We start from the raw sequence: 22,801 nt of genomic DNA, 5'->3' as shown, positions 1-22,801 counted from the left end.
GCACCAAATTCCGCCCTTTTATTATGACAGTGGAAACCGCGGAAGGGGAAAACCGAAAGGAAGAAGTAAGTTACAAAGCGATGGATGGAGCTTTCGAAAGAAGGAAATACAATAACTGTTATTTGCGGATTAGGTAAAAATTATGAAAAATGGCAACTCGAAATAAGAAGAAAGGAATTTGGCCGGTTATTGATCAAGATGTTCTTCCATTTATGTCCCCTATCCATTTTAATGCAAGATAAAGTCATTAAAGATATGAAACTTTGCAATCAATCAAAGCATTCGGAACGGGCTGAGAGTTAATTTTAATATGACCTCAGACGTACGATAAAAAATAACAGCAGAAACTATGCAATAACGTCCAATAAATACAACTGCACGGCAACTTCTACGACTCGAGGCACTGATGTTTTTCGGCCCCGTTTTGTTGTTCCATGTCCTGTAATAACGTAAGCTCTGGTCTGTGCATTGACCTCCATTAAAGGACATGTGTCGCCTGTTCTTTCAACGATTTTCTTCGAAATAATTCAGAATTGGAACAGGCCAAGAATAGACATAATTATAAGGAAGACCAGTAAAAGAGAACTATCCCTGTAACAAGCCGTGAAGAGCCACAGTGCTGTGAGACGTTGAGGCTCCCACAGTTTTCTAGACAATCGGCTCACAGATGGTGGTGAGGTTGTCAGCCTTACACGCTAGCTGCCCTTTACCTCCAGGAATATTCCTGGTACTCATTTCTGTTAGAAACTGAATCGACCCCAAGGCTATAGTGCGGCTGGAAAAATTAGGTAAATTGAAATCTCCAATAACCTCACTGGGACTAGAACATGCGACCTTCCGGCTTGTGGCATAGTGCCTCACCCAACTACGTAATCGTGTGCCCCATAGGAAGGCCAGTGGCTTAGAAAAATGAGTGGTCTTGAATTAGTGCAATTTTATGCCCCTGTTTTGAGGGTCATTCTCTATTAAATTTATGATTCCCACAGAGCAGCGAACCACGTGACTACGTGACACATTGCTGCAGCATCGGACGCAACAGACCCACATGGTTCAACTGCTGTTACATAATGCAACTGTTCTCGCTGTAAGCACATGGATTCTCAGTGTGCATTTTGTTAAAAAGGTATCGCCTTACATTTTAAAGGAAAATTATGGGATAGGGTTAACATTTGCACCATATTAAGGGTGGTCTTCATACTAAAGTACCTTGGAATCAGTCAATCGGTTAAGAAATTGAATCTGGGGTACTAGAAAAGAAATTTTTACGAAAGAAAAATAGGCTTAAAGTCACTGCTTGTGTGCATGTTTCTAAATCAGTTTTGTTCATCTAAGTAACTTTGAAATATTCATTTAAGATATAGCCATGAACTGGACACTGAACAGTGCAGAACTGCAGTGAGTATCGATCCGTAAGCCGTGTCTGCATGGTGGCAGTGAAAGTGACAATCCATAAGTTAATACACAGCAACCAAAACATTTGAATATCTGAGGTGTTTACTATTGAGGACGTTCTGAATTTTGTAGTTCAGAAAGGAGGCATTCCCAAGTTTCGCAGCTTCCATAGAAGAATGAATAGGGAAGAACAGTTTCTGTGCACAATTTCATTCAATTGTATGCACGTACCTCCATGAAGAACAGATTATTATCCACAATAGTTTATTCTGAGTGACCATTACTTAGACCAACACAAGCAAGGCACTAGAAGAACGGCCAATGGAAAAACTCCTCAGTCAAGCAACACTGTAAATGATCAACATGAATCCTGAGGTAATGATGCGGGCTCCTGCTATGATGTCAACAAAGATGCAGAGCACGGCGAGAAATCAATCGTCAGCACAAGACTGTGGTACTAATTCTAATCAGCAAATGTAAATGCGCCAGAGAACATACTCTTAGTGTGTACCAGATACACTGAAACAACCCTCACATATGCATCAGACATTGCGCCAAGCTTCATAGTGTCGGAGATGCCACAGTAAGGAACATCTAGCCTCAATATCAGACTTCTCAGAAACAGAAGAAAGCACCAAAAGCCATAATAATGACGATCGGTTATCCTGGCAATAAGTCGGTGCAAGAGGTAAGAAAAGAACAAGTCCAAGAACCAGAAACGTGCAAACAATGAAAAAGAATAAGCCGCAAGGAACAAATGATTAGCCGACACATTTAACAATCACTAATACATCTGAATCTCTGCGACATGCAGAAACTGAGGGCAGAACTACACATGAAAGAAAGGATCCAGCACCACCACTTGCAGCACTTTTCCCTATTTTTATTTTAATTTTTTTTTCATTTAAACTATTAAAGATGAGCAGCGACACACACAGGGAGCCTGCACAGAACAATACATGAACGGTGCTGGAAACAAGAAATAGCCGCTGCAGCACATGTAGACACAGAGCAGGTGTCCCTGTGATTTAAAACTTTAAATTTTGAATTTTAATTAAAGAATTTTAAATTTTAAACTGCAATTCTAAAATAAAATTGACGAGCGTATGTTGGCGAGATTTTTAACAAAACTGACAGGCTGGTGTTTTAGATTTTGGATTATGTACAGTGTGACAGCTACGTAGTGAAAAATACACCTGATGATGGCCAATTACGGCCGAAACATGTAGTGTAGAGGAAGAAAAGACAAAGAACTACAACCAAATAAATTGCTGCATTCACGACGGCATTTGTATTATTACATATAGAAGTGTATAGTTTAACAGGATGCTTAAATATAATATACAAGTTATAAAGCTCCTCATTGTGCAGTTTTCTCCAACCTCCTGGAACACGTCATTAACAGACTAAACTACACTTTAAAAATAATCAACGACACAATAAATACAATGACTGGATTATCACAAAATAAAATAGACATATTAATGGAGAAGAAGTTGAATTCCACACGTACACCGTTCAATACAATACCAAAGATGGCTTCCGGTGCAACACCAGACGACAAACCTCAAGATAAATAACCGGGTCACTCGGGGGTAGTCAAGGACCATATTAAGGAAAAGCGAAAACTACGTAAGAAGAAGATGGCAGATGAGGCGACATCCCGAAGATGAATGTAGATATAATGAAGCTACAAGAAAATTGAAACACCACACGAAAGAAGCATTGCAATGAATATTAAGTGAACACTAGAAGAGGACACGAGACAATCCACTGGACATAATCATTCACGACCCTATACCTACTGCTCACATAAATTTATTGCAGACACTGCAAATTATGTGTAATGAATGTGATTTGTAAAGAGATTACAAGATGCATACTTTTTGCTTTGATGCTTTCTTTCCTAATAGAAAGAAAACTAAACATAGAATTTTATATTCTCTTGCCGATGAATGTGAAGAACCTGTCTTCTAAGATGTGATAGATCGTTACCGACATTCGGAGAAAAATGCGATCCTCTGCAATGTAAGCGACGGTTAGCCAGAACATATGTTGTCACATCCCAGAAAACAGTAATTTTCATTTCCTGATTATTTACTGTTAATTAGAATAATGACATTTACATATATAAGATGCTGAAAAGTTTAACTGATCCATTAACAGCTGGCTTTCACGAGGGCTTCAGCTACTTTCACGCACTGGATTAGTGGTACAGCTCGTGACGAAGTGTACTGATGCTGTTCTATTGATTCCTAAATGCGGCAGAAACTGCGATTGTAGCCGTTTAAATATAAATGTAGTTCAAATGCAGTGACGTCATTGTTACTACATTAAATATTATACCCAGGGCTTTATTCTCAAACCCACAACTGTTACAGGGTCACCCCTTTGTGTTGCACGTTCAAGGAGGCGGCAATGCCTTTCGGCTGGACATTCCTGTCTTCAGGAAGTAAATACAACCCATTACGTTGATGAATATCTTTATTTATAAACACGGCATTTGTCCTTGCAATCCTCTGTTGATGTTTCGTCGGAGTTCTTGACGTTTATGTTGACCCAAATAGAGCCTCCAGCCGCTCACGCAAACGGGACTTCCTACAACAGAAAAGTAAAATTGAAGAGAAATCATTCACTGAAATATTATTAAAACATTTATCACATAACATTTTTATTTCTTTGTTTTTTTTGTTTGTTTCTGGAAGCAATAGAAGAAGAATGAATATCACACAAATTGCATGCATTGAACAGAACAGCCCATGCGATCGTCCCTGAATTTATTTATGAAGACTGACATAAATATCACAACTGTACGAGTTTCTTAAGCCCGATATAAACATCACTGCATTGCAAACCGTTTCAAACTTATTAGGTTAGAACAACACTAACTCTGTTCCATATATTGTTGTGAAGCTATGCTGAGTGACCTTTACAAACTAAAAATATCTGTCGAGATATTTGTTTTAGGAAGATATGAAGTAACCGCATCTCCACCACCGGGTGCCAGATGCTTGTACCATACCAACTGATGAAGCTTCATAATGACATATGAAACGTACTGTAACAGAAATTGCGAGACCAGTAAACGCATTACTTTTGGCAGGACATATCCCAGCGTTTAGAGATTCCACTAACACATTTACAATGGTTAACTAGAAACACTGCTGTGAACTTTTGTTTATTTGATTGTTTGACTAATGGATATTCTGAAGAAATCCCGGCTGTAGCGAAATGGAGATATTTTTAAGGTCGAGTTGCTTTCCAGATTGAAAGTATAGCCTCGCTCTTGTACAGGAAAGGTGTTTTCCTCATTGGCTTTTAGCGGATAAACTCTTAGTCAATATTTTTGATATTATATTCTAATTTCTTACGTGTTCAGTATGATTCGTTTGTCAATACAAAAGGTTTTTATTTATTTGTTTTAGCTTAAAATTATGAACATCATAATGCCCAATCCAGCACAGCACCTGCTATATAGATTTCACAAGGTTTTGTAGTTGAACTGCACGCAATAAATTAATATACGTTATAAAATATACGATATTTTATGCGTAAGAAGGCAACGAAGAATATTTCAACATTAAAGTGCCCTAAAATCATCGGCAACTATAGACAACCTTGATATAGTTTCTGTGTTGTATCAAAAGTATTATGACATGACCACCCTATTCGTGGGGGATGTAAATAGAGGGAGGGGGTCTCGAATCTGAGAGAGTAAAATATTGTCAGGAGTCCCGCGGGGCTCCGACTCGAGAATGACTGCACTGGCAAGGACCAACAACAATTGTAACGACAGACCCATCACCTCGTCAGAGAGGATGTTACATAAGGACTGTAACCGTAAGTGTTCAGCTGAAAAAATACTGGTCATGAGTCTCAAGGGTCTTGGCGCCAAGCTGAACCGTTTGGTGGTAAACCGCCAGCCGTAAAGTAATTCTGACTCTGACAGGTAGATCAGTACAGGACAGTTCAGATTTGAAGGTCGGCCTGAGAAGACAAGATTTAGTGTGATTGAAGACTTTATGTGGGACTCTTATACGTAGTATATCCGTTGCCAGGATACGGCCAATTAAGACTGAGAAGATTTAGCGTGTCCTAATTATTTGTAGTGTGGATAGCGATATCGCTGTGATTACATGTAGTTCTGAGTGGTGTTTATAAGTGATCAACAAATTCAATATTCAGTCAAAAGCTTAATATTAATTTGTTATAATCCAGTTTGTCATTTGCTTCTTTTCCAGGGATTAAGGCTGAGAAATTAATGGAAAGTTCTTCGATATTTTCCCACAACAATAAACAAATATCTTAGAATTTATGCTTAAACATTGCAGCGAAATTTCTTTGTAACTTTCAGGATAACAAATCGGTTTATTTTATTGAAATTTTTAATGTATTTTGGCAGTCTGTCAATAACACACGAGTCAAGATCAACAAACTGCGAAACTACAGGCATATTTAATTACGATCAGGAAAACCAAGTGGCTTACGCCTTATTCCGCCTGAGCGCTGGGTTCCAACTGGATATGCTATCTCTAATCAGCCAACTCGTCGTAACAAGTGAGCCACTACATTGCTTCTCATGTGGGGTGGGATTTATATTGCCGAACAAGTTAGCTCTACCACTAACACTTGACTTGTGTTCGGGAGATACGAGTACCTGCCAGGGGAAGCGCTGTATTTATATGCTCTCCATTCTCTTTAATTCTACTGGATTGTTGGGATATTAGGCTGTCTTGTAATAGACCTTGAGTGCTACTGTACAAAGATGTCACTTATAACTACTACGCATGACAAAGATGATAAGACAAGAAGGGAACTAACAAAATAAATAAATAANTTCTTCATAGTCACCGCCGTGAAAGCCTCAAATCTTACAAAATAAAATAAACTTTGAAAACACAGAAAAATATTCAATGAAGTCGTATAAATTATATAAAAACAACTTTTTAAAATGTTAAAATAAAATTTTAAATAAATATAAATTTGGACGTCAGGTCAAGCAAATAATTGACACCTAAAACCCCACTTAAGTGATGACCATGTAATATCGAAACAAGGTATTATTACTCGTGCTAACTTTTAAGGATTACTTATATTTTCTTTATCTTCCGGTCTAGAAAACCAAGATTAACGGCCGTGGGAATCCGTTGAACTGACCACGCAACACTCTCTATCCGCAAAAGCTGGTACTAACTTTGCCGATAAGCGGCGGTCTCTCGGTCAGTATAGTTCGCTTGTGGTCTAAAGGCCACGGAGGAAATATTTTTTATCTATTTTATATATCAATGTTGTAAATGAATAGATTTGTTTTGAATCAAAATCCTGCCCCTTGATGGCGACTTCCGACACAGGCGATACTTGTAAATAGTAACAAAATGCCGCGCCATAGCTCAAGCGGTTAGTCGCTGGCTTCCCACCGAGGCGGCCCGGGTTCGATCTCGGGTCTGGTCAAGTGGGATTTGTGGTTGCCAAAGTGGCACTGGGGTGGGTTTTCTCCCAGCACTTTGGGTTCCCCTGACAATCTTCATTCCACCACATTCTCCATCATCATAATCTCCCGGGGCAGGCTACAATAGGCCAATCAGTGGCCGCCGTGCCGAGTGGACCCAGTTGGACTCAACCCCCCGCCCCCCACTATGCGAATTTGAAAAAAGAAAAGTCGTAACAAAAGAATAGGTTCCAACAGGAGAAACTGATATACCTCAACCGATTAGTCGGATCTGACAGTACTTTAACAGCTCCTCTCTACCTGTACTTCATGCATGGCAGTTATACGAGTCTAAACCGGCCAGACACGAACAACACATACTGAATTCGGTGAAGATGCTAAAAAAATTAGTTCCAGTGCTTTGGCAAATTCTCGTTCCGGGAAAGAAAGACAAGCTGAGAGTTGCTATCGACTAATTTTGGAACTCGATCTTCTTACGAGACAAATGAAATTCAAGATGACGTAAAGAATAGTTGGAATTGTGGCGTTTTAATTTCACAATCATCACAGTTATTAATCACGTGTTTTCTTCTTTAGGATCATTAGAGGCAGGAGACTCAGTGTTCAATTACGGACGTAAGTCTACTAATGAGTGTTTTCTTTTGAGATGCGTCGTAATGTAAAAGGGTACTTTCTTCTACTCATTCTGATCCTTTGCTTGGCGTACTTTTCGGCCCTGAAAATAGAAGCAGTAAATTCTTCCGAAACATAAGTAAACTTATATGAGACTACACGGTATCACATCCCATAGTCATCGCCGAGAGTGCCTCAAATCTTACAGTTGTTAAGTAGATCGCTAACACTAAGTGGATTGGTTGGGTAAATTAGATCTGAACTCAAATTTCGGGATGTGGATGTAAATAGAAGACCCAGATAACCTTACCTGAGCGCATCTACCTTCCGCAGGGCAACAGGAAACCCGATCAGGTCGTTCCACTCCAACTCACCGTCGCCTTTCAGACTTCGAACCTCGTTTAGTGTTGTTACATCGGAGTAGTCGAAAGCAGTCTGTCGGGATAACAGTTCAAGGAAAGAATATATCTATAGCGTTCAATCATTTCATGAAGTCAACCAAAACACCATTTTTATCCTAGTCAAACAAAACTTCATGGATTGGGATTACTACTACTACTATTCCTTTGTCTCCTTATTTCCTTCTATGGATTAATGTGTTTTTCCTCCAGTGCTTGCCTTTAATTTGTCTTTTACTTTATGTTGTGATTGCCCATAATGAAATTACTTTTATGTACACTGTGCTGTGTCTGTAATTGGCCTTGTGGCTGTTGGCTCAGCACATAAATAATAAAGAATTCAATTGAATTATTATGGTTCTACAGCCCTTTGTTGGGCCTTGGCCGCTTTTTCAGTTTTTTGATTCTACACAGTCGGTAGGACTCCTTAGACTGGGGAACAGCCCGTCGCAAGGCCGCTACCTGCACACAGAACAACAACGTAGAATAAATGGAAAAGATACAAACATCCTTGAGTTAGATTCGAACCAACGATCCCAGCGTTCGAGCAGGCGAAGACAGTTCATGCCTTAGGCGGCCCATACACGTACGAGTCTGGCTCGCAGTCCGGCTAGGCGAGGAGCCGGGCTCGGATTAATTTCACCACACACGTATGAGATTATAAATTGCCGGAAGTCTCTTATATTGAATATGAACAAAACTTTTGAGATGGCTTATGACACGCAAGGATCAAACTGAACTAGGATGTACTGTGAATCAGTATAGATGAAAGTCGGAAATGTATGGCAATTGACAATGGAAGTATCCTATACCGAATTTTAAGAAAATCTATGAAATCATTTAGACCTTGATAGTAGATCATATACAGACAGACACGACCTCCACACAAGGCATTCCTGTTATTCTGTAAAGAAAGCCTGTAGGCTGGAATTCAGTGTCCAGTTTGATTATCAGCTTCTCAGGTACAACCGCGCTCCGTAGAGCTACGGACGTCCTGTTGCGAGACATTCTGCATAGATAGCGGGAGGATGAGGAGAGGAGGAGGTTATGCTGCGTACTAGAAGGAACAGTTTCATACACTGAGGAAATATAAAGCTAAGATGAATGAATGAATGTATGAGGGGTAGGCCTTCTCGGCCCTTGCACCGGGACCTACAGTGGTCTATTGTGCTTTAAAGCTAAGATGATTATGTGGAGTTCAGAATCCAGACGTTCTCCAAGGTTTTAATAATATAGCTGTTGAAAGTTACACAAGATTGGCAAAGTTTACACTAGTAGGTCGATAAGTCACTTATATTTGAGAAGTTTTTTTTTCTTGGCACTACAGCCCCAGTGGGGCTTAGCCTACCTCCATGAACTTCTCCGTTCACATCGGTTTTTCTAGATCTTACACATTCGGTAGGACTCCTTGGGCGGGAGATCAGCTCGTCGCAAGGCCTCTACCTGTACACAAACACAGAAAAACGCACACACACACACACACACACACACACACAAACTAAACATCCATGCCCTGAGTGGGATCCTGGTTTCCAAGCGAGTGAAGACACTAGATGCCTTAGACCGCTCGGCTACCGTGACCGGCATTTGAGAAGATTATATCTTTGATTTTACTACTATACTACTACTACTACTAACAGTAATCACTGTAACATCCCTAAATATTTCGATGTGCGTGGAGCGCCACGGAACGTAGGGTCGAGTGGAAGCACTTGTTTCGTATTTGGGGAGGTTCCCGCTTTCGAAGTTTGGTCCGATAGTGTTTCGTGGTGTTCTTCAGTCTATAGGGCGATTAATGGTTTAGTATTTCTGAACTGTTCCTTTCCATATATTCTACAATTCATCCAAACAAAACTAATACCCTATTATAAAGCTAGAAAGTTTGTACATGTATTGTGTGTTAAGCAATTGGCTCATCATTTTCCGGAGACTGTGAGGGCATTCATGAAATATAAACGCGGGACAAAGTCCGAACTGGATATTTTAAAATTAAAAATTCATTGTTTTGTTGCTGTACACTTACAGATCATTTTCATTCTCCCAGTTAGAATGGTCCTGTATTACTGCGTATCAAATAAAAGAATATCCAGCGAGTTAGATCATGCAGTAACGTTGCTATCTTGTACTCGGGACGTGTTCGCTTCGAAAGTGGCCGGGACGAATACCCAGACTGAGCTTATCGCTGTTCTCCTCATGTGGCCCAGCAAATTCTGAGATATTAAGTTAGAATATACCATGACTAACTCCTTCCGTAACTTCTTCAATTCAATAATCACTAATAACACTACAATTTAATGACATGCAGTCAGAGCCACAGCAACAGCGGGATGGGACTGGATAGATTTTTTTCCTTGGCATTACAACCCCAGTGGGCCTAGGCCTACCTCCATGAACTTCTCCGTTCACTTCGGTTTTTCTAGATCTTACACATACGGTAGGACTCCTTGGGCAAGTGATCAGCTCGTCGCAAGGCCTCTACCTGTAGACAAACACAGAAAAACGCACACAAACATCCATGCCCTGAGTGGGATTCGAACCCACGATCCCGGTTTCCAAGCGAGCGAATACAGTACATGCCTTAGACCGCTCGGCTACCATGACCGGCGGGTAGAATTTGGCTTCCCGAATATTCACCCCAATCTGGTTACCGCACATGGCGACAGAAGTGAGAATGTATGCGCAGTAAAAGGGGCCACCCACGGGCTGGACACGGGAGATATTTTTGCACATTCTGTTTCTACAGAGCGTTAAAAATGGGGCTATAGGCTTTAAGGGGGTATTCATTCTCAAACTTCCTGTTGCTCCCTTTGGAGCATGAGATATCCGTGAAACTCTTTAAGGGGGTATAACACTCGCTTAAATTAGAAGTCCCAGTCAGCATGTAACTAGACATGAATGCCTGCTGGGATATGGGCGAGTCACTGTCTGGAGTTGGTATCTTAGGTGGATGACACTTAGGATCAGTTGTTTTAATTAAAAAACTAACCGGTGCAATGTATCATTTTTTTGGTGAATGATTTACAGAACTCTTGGAACATGTGCCCCTTTATCAACGAAAACACAGGTGCTTCATGCGTGATGGGACACCAATTCATGTTCTCCACATTGTACTGCAGCACCTGAACCAGTCTTTCGGTGAACAATGGATAGCACGAAGAGGCCCAGCCAGCTGCCTACACGATTTCCTGACCGTAATCCTCTGGATTTTTGGCTGTGAGGACACATAAATTCTTTGGTGTATTCAGGGCCGATCAATGGCCTAGGCGTATTAGAGCAACGAGCAGAGAATGCATGTCAGGAGAGTTGAGTGAAACCAGGAATTTTCGACAGAGCGCGCACCTCTGCGTGACGAAGAGTTGGTAACTGTGTTGAAATGCATAGGAACAATATGGAGTATGTACCGTAGGGATCAAACGAGCATTGGCCGTATCTCAGCAGGCGTTGGTTTCAGGACACATATCCACTGGGACTTTTTGCTCATTTAAGTCAGTACTATATAACGTTAAAGCCCGTAACAATTTTTCTAACGCCCTGCTTATCCGAAAGTCGTGGTTGAGTGGTCAGAACTCCTTATCTGGCAGGGAGTCTCAGGTTCGATTCTTGACATTGGCTGCACTTGCAGATGTTTAAAGTGTTTCTTTCAGTCTCTCCTGCTTCAAGTAAGCTTTTTCCTTATCCCTTCCTATTCACATTATGTAATCTCCGCCCAATTGAATTTTAAACAACCTGAAACTGAAATGACGTAAGTAAATCGATTAAAAAGCGAGAAAAAAATACAGGAGCTTGGCATGGAAATTCTGAATGGAAGCCAAGAGTGTTAAGTTGCTATAACCAGAAAATAAATGGAGCTAATGCAGAGAACACACAGGAGGAACATTTGTTTTTATATCGTAGTTCTGAATTTCAAACATGAAATGCCCGGCTACAATTGGGATGATGGTTGAGCGGATAGAGCAAGGCCTTTGAGGCTTCATATTTGTATGCCACTCAGGGCAGTACATGTTGCTGGGTTTAATTAGCTCCCCCTTGGGCGTGCATTCAAATGAATTCACATCAGAGGGACTTTAACAGAAACATCGAGTGTTACTGCACACTAGTTCCTGTACTGTGTTGTACTCTTTTAACTTTTGGCTAACCTTTGAAATTCTTCTTCACTCATAAGATTTCCAACGGAATTCGTACTACGATTGAAAATACGTAGTAAAGATGAAACTGACACAATGGCTGACTGAATATATTGCATCTGTTATATTATTTGGTTATGAAATCTTAATTTCATTGCAAATAAGAATAATTCATTATTTCTTTCCTGTAAAGATAAAGTTGTCCCTGTGCTTAACTAATTAAGCACTACGCCATGAAGGCGTATGGGGGAGTGGATATATATATATATATATTCTTGACCTTGGCACTAACTGGAGGTGAGTGGTAAGTTTCACGCCCCGGCCGCTTTATCCCCGAAGAAAGAAACACCAGGTACACATAGGATAGGAGTTTGGGTGGATACCAGAGCCGGTCTGGACGAAGTGAAGAAGACTCTAGGGGGACTCGAACTCCAGTCTCTCGGTCGTACAGTCCGTAGACAGTTGCTATACCGATTACGCTATCTCGGCTCCTATTTCTTTTTTGTAGTGCATTAATTTTAAGTGTCATTTCAGGGTTCGATGTGCAAGGTGGTATTACAGAAACTGCTATTGAAAAACAGGAATGTTATAAATCGCTATGAATTGATGAAATTCAATATGAGGTACAATTGATGTAAACCAGGAGGTAATATATTATGTCATGGTATCCGCAAACTTACTTATTCTAATTGAAATTTGGAGGAATAGGCAAATTTTCGTGGAAAATTTTTGTTGCACCTGTTTGTAAAAATAAAGACGAAATTGCGAAATCTCAGGTATTTAGGTGGATGAGATGACTTTCAGGCATAAATGATAGCTGCAATTATACTAAGTACGGAATTTCACACAACCGATATAGAATAGTGCTACAACTTGGAGGGTTGGGCGGGGCATAATTATCCCTCATCGCAAAAAATATCCCACATCTAATGACATTCTTCTAGAATATTTATCCCACAGTTTCGCCAACAATGCGAGCACTTTATTCCTTAGAATTTTTACTTTTTACAACATGTTGCAGCCCCAACTGGTCAAAAAATTGGTAATTTTATGGAATAAAGTGGTTGCATTGTTGACGGAACTGTGGGATTAATATTCTATGTGAATGAAATAGAAATGCAACAGAATGCTTAAATACAAGAATCTAACGAAACGTTACAGAAGGCATCAGGCTTGAACGGATTCTTTAGAAAGACCCAGCGAACGGAAAATACTCCCGGCGATTAGCACTCTGAATGTTGAGGAGTTAGGTTCGTTGAAAAATATGATAAGAACATTAGCAAAGTATGAATTAGCTGTAGTGAGTGTACATGTCATTTGAGACAAGGATTGTACTGAATTAGCAAGTTTCTCTATAGAAATGGGGAAGCCAATCGTAAATAAGGGACAGTCGTTTACGTACATATTGGAGTTGTTCCAGCAGTTAAGAGTGCATGTTAGTGACAGGATGTCGTGCATGGTATTAAAGATCGATGGTGTGACATTATTGTTCTGACTGCTCATTCATCAAGTGACGATAAAATCGATGATAAGAGGAAGAACATTTTAAAGCACGAATTTCTCCTAAATACGATTTAACCTGTGTAAGATTTGAGGTTTTCGTGGCGCTGACTATGATACTGAAATGGATCATCTGGTCTGGTAAATTGCTGCTGGCCTTCGCCAGCATAGTCAACCTCAATTACGATTTCCGAGGAACTCATTACAATATTTTACTGTCTCACGGCATGAAGATGCGATATGACGCTTGAAAGATGAGGAGCAGATATGTACTTCTCTCGACCACGAAATGCTATTAAAATACAAGAGTCTTTGGTGAAAAATATGTGTATATAAAAATAATTAACTTTAACACTTACGAGTATAAAATGGAAAATGCACGAACTACCAGGCAGCAAGAAGAAATAATGAATTTGGACGCTTGCTTGAGACATAGGAGCTTGGAGGTTGAAGAATGCCTTTTGTGATGGGCTCTGTGCCAGTACCTGGTGATCATTTAATTAACCTGGGTAAATATACTGGGCCGGTCACGGTAGCCGAGCGGTCTAAGGCATGTACTGTCTTCGCACGCTTGGAAACCGGGATCGTGGGTTCGAATCCCACTCAGGGCATGGATGTTTAGTTTGTGTGTGTGCGTTTTTCTGTGTCTGTGTACAGGTAGAGGCCTTGCGACGAGCTGATCACCCACCCAAGGAGTCCTACCGTGTGTCTAAGATCTAGAAAAACCGAAGTGAACGGAGAGGTTCATGGAGGTAGGCCTAGGCCCACCGGGGCTGTAGTGCGAAGGAAAAAAATTACTGAAGGCTTGTAATGAACACTGACAGGAAAAGGCCTAATCAGGATCCAACTTTTAGCGTTCCTCATACACATTTGGTATTACTAATTGTTCCGTTGCCGGTCACAGTTGCCGTGCGGTCTAAGGCATCAACCGTCTTCGCTCGCTCGAACACTGGGATCGTGGGTTCGAATCCCACTTGAACCATGGATGTTTGTGTGATTTTATTCTGTGTGTAGGTAGGGGTGTCTTACCCAGCTGATCCCCCGTCTAAGGTGTCTTGCCGACTGTCTATAGTATCAAGAAACTGAAACAAGGGCTGTAGAGCCATAGATAAATAGATAATTGCTTTTTTACGAGCGAGAGGGAAACACTGAACCTCACATATCTGTTCAGAACGGATTACCGTTACCGTTACTGGTAAGCTTTCTGTATTAGTACATGAAATGTACACATTGCTCACCCTTCTCTTTCACAAATCCCTGCTGTTCGTGGAACAAACCGCGATGTATCCCGTACGTTTATTCCATTGTTCTCTCCTCAATTAACTACAACGATGGGACTCGTATTGCAGACAGGCTACTTTCAACAGAACCCATTTTCCCTTACATGTCTCCCCGAAATGTCATACACACTCACCACTGGATGCAGTCATGATGGGCCGATGGATCTGCCATACTTGTACATCCTTAATAACACGAATGTTTCTGCAAAAACGAGCTAAACTACACTTCAATACACGTCCATTCAAACCGCAGCGGATTACAATTATTGAGTTTGATGACATTATCCACCGTCCAATTTTTAGTTGAGACACAATGTTTAGGAGACTCCGTCTTCAGGTGGAACATACTCTGTTGGGCCCAACCGATAGAGCTAGTCCCTATCTCCAAACACCAGTACCAGCACAAGATAGGATATATAAACCAAGCACAGCATAAACCATCTGCGAGAATTAAGACGAATGAGAAAAAATTAAAAGAACTCCACACACAAGAGGCATTGCACTCATATCCATGCTCTATTTCACGTCTATTGTTGTTAAAATCAGAATACTAATAGAATAGAAGTCATCACTAAAGATACAAATTCTCTGTGTGGTACCAACATAAAAACACAATTTTCACACAAAATGTACACTGGACGGATTTGTACTTTTCAGCCTTTGCTGAAATAATGGCAGTCCAGACGAGAGAGATATGCAAGCTAGGTTGACTCATCGGAGGAGCAACCACATACATGTTGGTGGATTCCTTGTATTGCCTTTTCAATTCAGTCTGCAAAACCTTCTCTTCTTTCCAACATTTTGTGGCCTTCTTCGTGTGCATGTTGGGCCAATTTTGATTTTTAGAGCAGACCTTGAGTCAGATTGCATTTGTGCTCCTTTTAAGTTCTGCTTGTTTTACCGATGTAACATCTGCCATAATCACATGGGATGCTGCACACACACTGCTTCGTCTGCTGAGTATCTCTAACCGGCCCAGTTTTCCTCAATGTCTCACGGAGTGTATGATTAGTTCTGAAGCTTATCCTCTTATTGAAACGTGTGATCGACGTGACTGGAGCTTTTTTCTGTACTAAGTAAGCATTTTGGCATGAAGATAAATGGGGCAATGGAGCTACATATAGTACCGTACATTACTAACGTCGGTTTTAGTTGAAATCAGTCTTTAACTTCGGGCTCCGTCCGATTTACCGATTAAGAAATAGGCTTCCCAGTATTTATTGAAAAGGAGGCTGAATAGGCCCCAGAACCGATCTGGATGCGATGTAGAAAATACAAATATTTTGCTCATGCAGGATATCGAACATTGAATTCTACATCGTCCAGCCTGTAGCCTAGTCACTATACCGACTGAGCTATCAACACTATAATATCGATGAAGAAAAATAACATCTACTTCTTAGTTACTTCTTAGTACGCCATGTAAGATATGAAGTTTTCTCTGATATTTTATACTCGAGAGCATTGTTTCTTTTGAGAAACTGTCCTTGTTTCCTCCATCTGTGTCTGCTATGAAGAGATTTTAGGAAACACTGCTTAAAGGAAGAATAGAAATTCAGTTTTCCGAATATGAATATAAATTTGGCTTTACGGATTGGCTGTCGGAGCTATGGCCGTATTTTATTGCTGTATTAAAGGATTCGGTAAATTCCATTTGTGTGGAAAATTTATTGTTTAAAAATCAAAATAAATCCATTGTCTTCTTTGACGTCCTCCCAGAGTTCTAGCAAAGTGAATCGGACTGTTGGTGGAAAACAAATGAAGCACGGCCTGAGGACTGCCTCTCGATTGTCTGTAGCTTGCCGCGCCGCGTGTCAACGACTACCCACGTTGGTGGTTAAGCGGGCCTCTCAGAAATTGCGAGCCTATGGATGGCCTGCCAGCGTGAATACGAATTCTGTTTAATTTCCAGCGTATGTATGTGATGCTAGAATGAATGCATGTCAGAATTCTGACAGTGAAACCGTGCTATCTCTCTCATAAACGCATGTTGCAATACACGGAGCAAAACAGGACAAGACACCTCACAGAACATTGGGATTCCTGTCACACAGAAAGACAATATGAGCAAAACATTGCGCTGTGCTTTCGTGTGTGAACAGCAAGTACAATTAATTAATAAGATTTTAATATTATACAGCGCCAATTTAACAAGGAAGCTCGACAGAAGGAATTATGACTAACAAGCTAATATCCATGCTCAAATATTTAAAGTTGTCCTTGTGCTTAACTAATTAAGCACTACGCTATGAAGGCGTATGTGGGAGTGGATGTAGAGATCCATATTTTCTTCACCTTGGCACTTTCTGAAGGTGGGTGGTCAGATTCACGACCCGGGGAATAGCCTCTGATATCCAGTGGATAGGAGTTTGGATGAACCCCAGAGCAGGACTGGACGAAGTGGAGAAGAGAAAATTCTTAATTCTACCGTGTTTCGAACTGCAACGCCTAACTTAACTCATTGATAATGGACCGATTGTAGAGTGACTGAGGTTAGCTCTTCCTGGACCGATTGTCCAGTGACTATAGCTCTTTTCTTAAGGACCCGAAAAAGTAGGTGTCTCAAAACATTTTATATGAAAATGTAAACAGGTCCAGCGAATGTTGCGAATACTGGAAATTGGACGAAGTCGAAAAATCCGATAATCGCGAATATATTACTGTGTTTGCAAGTGTCCGCTACTGGTTTCTGTCCCCAGCCAGATGAAACCAGTTTAAATTCCTCACATTGCTTAAGGTACATTATGATATTATTCTGGAACCTATTCCAGGACTTGTAAGTAGTTTTCCCTTAAGGTTTAGAGACAATATTTTTCTTTATGTATATCTGGTCTCTTTTATGCGTGACACATATAATACCTTCATCATCATCCTCAATTCTTCATCCGATGAATACTGATTTAGGAGTTTCTTTCCCTCTCGCTCCCGCTTTGGAGCACAGGGCTGATTTCTCAGTTTCAGTGATCATTTTTACAGACGGTAGGACTCCTTGGGCGGGTGATCAGCTCGTCGCAAGGCCTCTACCTGTACACAAACACAGAAAAACGCACACACACAAACTAAACATCCATGCCCTGAGTGGGATTCGAACCCACGATCCCGGTTTCCGAGGGAACGAAGATAGTACATGCCTTAGACCGCTCGGATACCGTTGCCGGCGATTAAGGAGTACACATTATGGTTTCATAATGCAAATTTTCTGCAGCTCCCTGTCATTTCTCTCTTAAGTCCAAACCCTTTCCTCAACACCCTGTTTTCTAACACCCCCCATGTTTTTCTTTATTAATAAGACAGATAGGGTTTCTTCCCTCTACGAAACATCATGTAAAATTATAGTCATACAGAAATATTTTAATCTTCACGCTTTTATCTAGCAGACTGGAAGACGAAGATTATGAACCGAGAGGTAGCAAACAATCACAGAATTTAATCTGCACTTAATTTGTTCAAGAGCGGAGTTTTAATTAGTTGCTGTCTTTAACAAGAAGCCGAGACTAATGAATTGGTACAGCCATTATGCTACGGATCTGACGGCCGGCAAATATGTGTACGATTTCCGGCAGGAACGAGGTATTCCCTTTCCCATAGCGTCTACTTCGACTCTGGGTTCCACAGCCTCCTATACAATGGATACTTTCCCTGGGGTAAAGCGGCTGGTGCAGGATGTTGAACAATCATCTCCATCTAACATTGGCTGAGAATGCATGGGGCTTTACTCTATTTCCCCACGCATTTTCATGGCGTGATGCTTAATAAGTAAGCACAGGGACTACGTCAGATTAGTGATAAGAACAATTATCATTTCGTTATAGCCATATCCAGTTCAACCCTGTTGGTTTATGGACGATCCTGAAAGTGTTCCTGGCTTTTCTAAGTCTTTCTAGAATAACTCCTTACTTTTAAACAGGTAGTAGAGAATTTTCCAAATTTTAACCTACCCACCGCCGCTCACAGTGGCTGCGTGGTTTACGGTATGAAACGCCTTCACTCGCTCGAACACTGGGATTTTGGGTTCGAATCCCAATCAAGGCATGCATGTATTTCTGTGTTTATTTTGTGTTTGTATTGTCCTGTGCAGGTAACGGCCTCGCGACGGGCTGATCCTCGTCCGAGGAGTCCTACTATCTATAATTAAGAAACTGAAAAGGAACGAACGGTTTCACGGATGCCCTATGCAACAGGAACAATGTCAGACAGATAAGTAGATAGATAGACAGGTAGACAGATAAGTAGATAGATGGATAGACAGACAGATAAGTAGATAGACAGATAAGTAGATAGATAGATAGATAGATAGGTAGAGAAACTACCAATCGTGTTTATCTCCTGTCCCATTTGTCACTATAACTCAGAATATAAGAGAAAATAATCTTCAAATTACTTATGAATGAAACACTTCTATTGCAAAAACGCCCAATATGTGACGCACATATTGGGATATTCATTACCTCTTAGTGGAATAACCCTAAATTCCCACATTTTGTTCTTGTGACGTGTATCATGAAGATCCAATAAAACATTAAGTGATTTGTGTAAGTGATGATGTCCGCTGTGACAGAGAAATTAAGCGAGACAGTGACAACGGAAGAAAAACACAGGATGTAGGTCTACAATTAACATATTCTCCCACAGTGCTTTCATTTATTTATTTAGTAGGGGCTCGATTTCTCTTANCACAATCCGGTAATAAAAAAAAAAAAAAGAAGCAAAATACAGGTTTCAAGAAAGTTCTTCTAAATAAGCATTTATGATTGACGATAGAGAGACTATACATACCTACCGTCAGAATTAGTACTAGAAGCGACCAACAAGTATGCACTTTATTTTCATGCAGCAACAGTACAGATCCTATGGTGTACAGACACAAGTGGAGGGTTGTTGTGAATACGGTAATGAATTTTCGGGTTCCATAAATTGTTGGGAAGTTCTTGAGTACCTACAAGATTGACGGCTTCTCATAAAGGGCTGAGCTCCGTGAAGTTAGAAGTTATATTTACGACACTGACTGTAACTCCGATTATACATCATTGAATGTTTTCTTTTTATTGCTAGTGGGGTGGGACTAAGTCCCTTGCACTGCGGCCACGCTTGGCCTATTGTGCCAGCCCCAGATGATAGGTGAGGGTGATTGTGGAGCAATTGGTGGAATGGAGATTGGCAAGGGAAACTGAAGTACTCGGTGAAAACCTGCCCCAGCGCCATTTTGTCTACCAAAAGCCTACTTCAGCAGACTCGGGATCGAACCCGGGCCGCCGCGGTGGGAAGCCAGCGACTAACCGCTTGAGCTATGGCGCGGCCCTCATTGAATGTTCAGTGAATAATGAACTGAAAAGGATCTGAAAGGAAGGTGTTATGGCCTAATATGTGGTTTTCCCATTATTCCGGAAATTTGTTCGAAGGACCGAAGAAAACCAATCAGAATAGTCGGTGATCTGCCTGAGAATTGAACCGGACACAGATACGAGTCAGATGTTTTACCGCGTGACCAACTTATTTTTTTTTCCATTTTTTAGTTTCTTTGGGTGGAATGAGACTGAGTCCACTTGGTACCTCGGTCACTGAGTGGCCTATTGTACCAGTCCCGGATGATTGATTATGATGATGATGAATATGGAGTAGTCGGTGGAATGAGAATTGGCAGAGGAGACCGAAGTACTCGGAGATAACCTGCCCCAATGTCACTTTGTCCACCACAAATCTCACATGACCTTACAAGGACTCGAACTCTGGCCGCCGTCGTGACCAACTTTCTCACTTTCTTTGGCGCTTGAGAGTCTATAAAATATTCTGACACGAAATAATTTATTTCTATCTCTCTTAAGATAAATTGACAAAGATATCAGGTGCCTCAGCTGCATTTCAATCATATACCTCCTTAATGCAGTTCGGAAGAGTTATCAATTGGGCTAACCTGTTCGTTAATTAGTTTAATGGATTGTAATCCGAATAATCTATGAATCACAAACGAAAAATACCAGTTACAATCTATGACTTATGCAAATTAGAAATGATTGCTTTGGATATGAATGACAGTTCTTGTAGTTTCGCTGTATAGTGAGATTGTAAACTCAGGAAGCACTCGTGTCCAAATGCCATGAGGGATGTTTTAATTAAATTCTTCTTCCCCTGGCAGAATTTGTTCCTGGAATGTGGTACATGCTTTGGGTCGATCGATTTACGCCATGGAAATTTTGCAATCTACAAGGGTAGCTACCTGCGCCCCCCGCAAACCTTCCTTTCCGTAATGCTGGCTGAAGCGACTGCAGAGGATTTTAACATATGAATTCCCATTGCATTTGCATACGTACGTCTCTCTCATTGTTCTCTGCTGTCCGTGACCCCATACATGGGATCTGAGGTATTCTGCGATGTAACGTCGTGTAGTCCGTCGAATGTCAACCGACGTTTCGGAGAAAATCGCCGCCTCAATTTTCAAGGTTAAAGAGTATATCAAACGACAAGCAAGTAGTGCTCTGGTTGCCGCCTGCTTCGTGCTGGTTTCTCGCTTTGCTTACTTTTAACCTTGAAGATGGAGGCGATATATTTCTCCGAAACACGGATGACATCAACGTACTACATGGCGTTACGCCCCAGAAGATACAACTCTTCATTATGCCACAAATTAAATAGTCTCAGTTGATTGCAGTTCTTGTATTTATAAAGATACGAGTTCCGAGTTTCAGCATTTATTTACATAGAAAGGTTTTTAAATCTCTGAGTTACTGAATTATATTAATTAAGGTAATGACGTACTTAATTTTAATTGATGAGATTGACGGAGGCGATTCGTCTTTTCTGACTTAAAATTGTTCGAAAAATAACCTGTCAGGATAAAACAGGGAATGAAATTATTTTTACGACAGAGATATATGTGGAATGTAACATCATTATCTGAATTTGTTATTGAAGGGTTATTTTACGTGTTATTTAACTATGAAATTTGGCATTTTGTATTCTGGTTGCGACGTACATTTTGAACTTATTATTAGCCCCCCATGACACAATCTAGCACACAGTAACCTTAGCTTTCAGTTCAATGTAAGCCAAAGATTAAAATTATTTCCTTAGTATTCTTGATATTATTTATTGGTTCTTCATTAGGGACCAAATATTTTCAACCGCACGGTTTTTGGCATTATCATTCATCAAAGGTATTTATAAACATTATTCCAACTTTCTTTCCACTATGCAGATAAAATGTTTACGAATTCCGAGAATAGATTTCACAGAACGAGAACTTTGTAGTCACCTACTTTCTTATGCACCCTATTGTAGTCTTGGTTATATCGGCGTGGTCCGTTGTCCAGATATGCTGGCCGTTCCTTGGTCCCATGTAAAACGAGTGTGAAGGAACCCAGATGACCCCTGTTGCTTTCCGGACCAACCTGTGCAAAAAAAAAAAAAAACAAAAAAACTTTATATACTAACAAATAATTTTCACAGTCTAACTGTGCTGCGGAGGACATGACTGGAAACTCTAGTTACGATTTCAAATCCCATAAGAAGTATACATATACACAACCTCCGTTTTCATTACCGTTAAACACAATGCTACTTATTACTTTGACTGCTGAGCCATGGTGTATATTTTAAACTGCACTGAAATAGATGAAATACATCAGCATTTTAATAACTCGGAGAGTAATAACTCAGTAAGCCGTTCTGAATATTAGATCCGGAATTTGATCTACAAATGTTGGTTTCCGTGAGCTCAGATCGTAATCAAGGTACCTGGATCCGCTGGCTAATTTCCACATAAATCACTCCAAATCTGCGCTGTGACATCTCTAAGACTCCTACAGCTCTACTATCGTCACTTTAATACCGTTTCATACATACACCTGTTGAGGCTGACTGTATGATTGATTATCAGTGTAAAGCTATCTGCACTGGTTGAACGTAAATCAACAAATGACATTCGTTACTTAGAACTAAGCATGAAGAAAATGAACATAATGTAAAACAAGCCTCACGTAACTTCGAACAAGGTCAAGAGTAACCTTGAATGCGCAGAAGAAAAATTTCAGACAAGGGGGTGGTTTCGAG

General features: G+C 40.6%; 1 protein-coding gene across 6 annotated transcripts in view; it reads right to left on the bottom strand.

Moving 5' to 3' along the window:
• Nucleotides 1–3,858: 3,858 nt before the first annotated feature.
• The window catches only part of LOC111870149 (neuroendocrine convertase 1), a 94,602-nt gene continuing 75,659 nt past the window's right edge, over nt 3,859–22,801 (bottom strand). For all 6 annotated transcript variants that reach the window (XM_023862199.2, XM_023862194.2, XM_023862195.2 and 3 more), the window contains 3 exons: nt 22,009–22,140; nt 7,764–7,888; nt 3,859–3,990 (listed from right to left, as the gene is read on the bottom strand). In XM_023862199.2, coding sequence (XP_023717967.1) covers nt 3,942–3,990; nt 7,764–7,888; nt 22,009–22,140 — 306 coding nt within the window. In that variant the 3' untranslated portion in view covers nt 3,859–3,941. The remainder of the gene's footprint in view (nt 3,991–7,763; nt 7,889–22,008; nt 22,141–22,801) is intronic.

Source organism: Cryptotermes secundus, unplaced genomic scaffold (genome assembly GCF_002891405.2).
Source record: "Cryptotermes secundus unplaced genomic scaffold, Csec_1.0 scaffold634, whole genome shotgun sequence".
In the NCBI taxonomy this organism is placed as follows: domain Eukaryota; kingdom Metazoa; phylum Arthropoda; class Insecta; order Blattodea; family Kalotermitidae; genus Cryptotermes; species Cryptotermes secundus.
The sequence above is the reverse complement of the archived record's forward strand: the minus strand, read 5'-3'. Positions and strand labels throughout refer to the sequence as shown.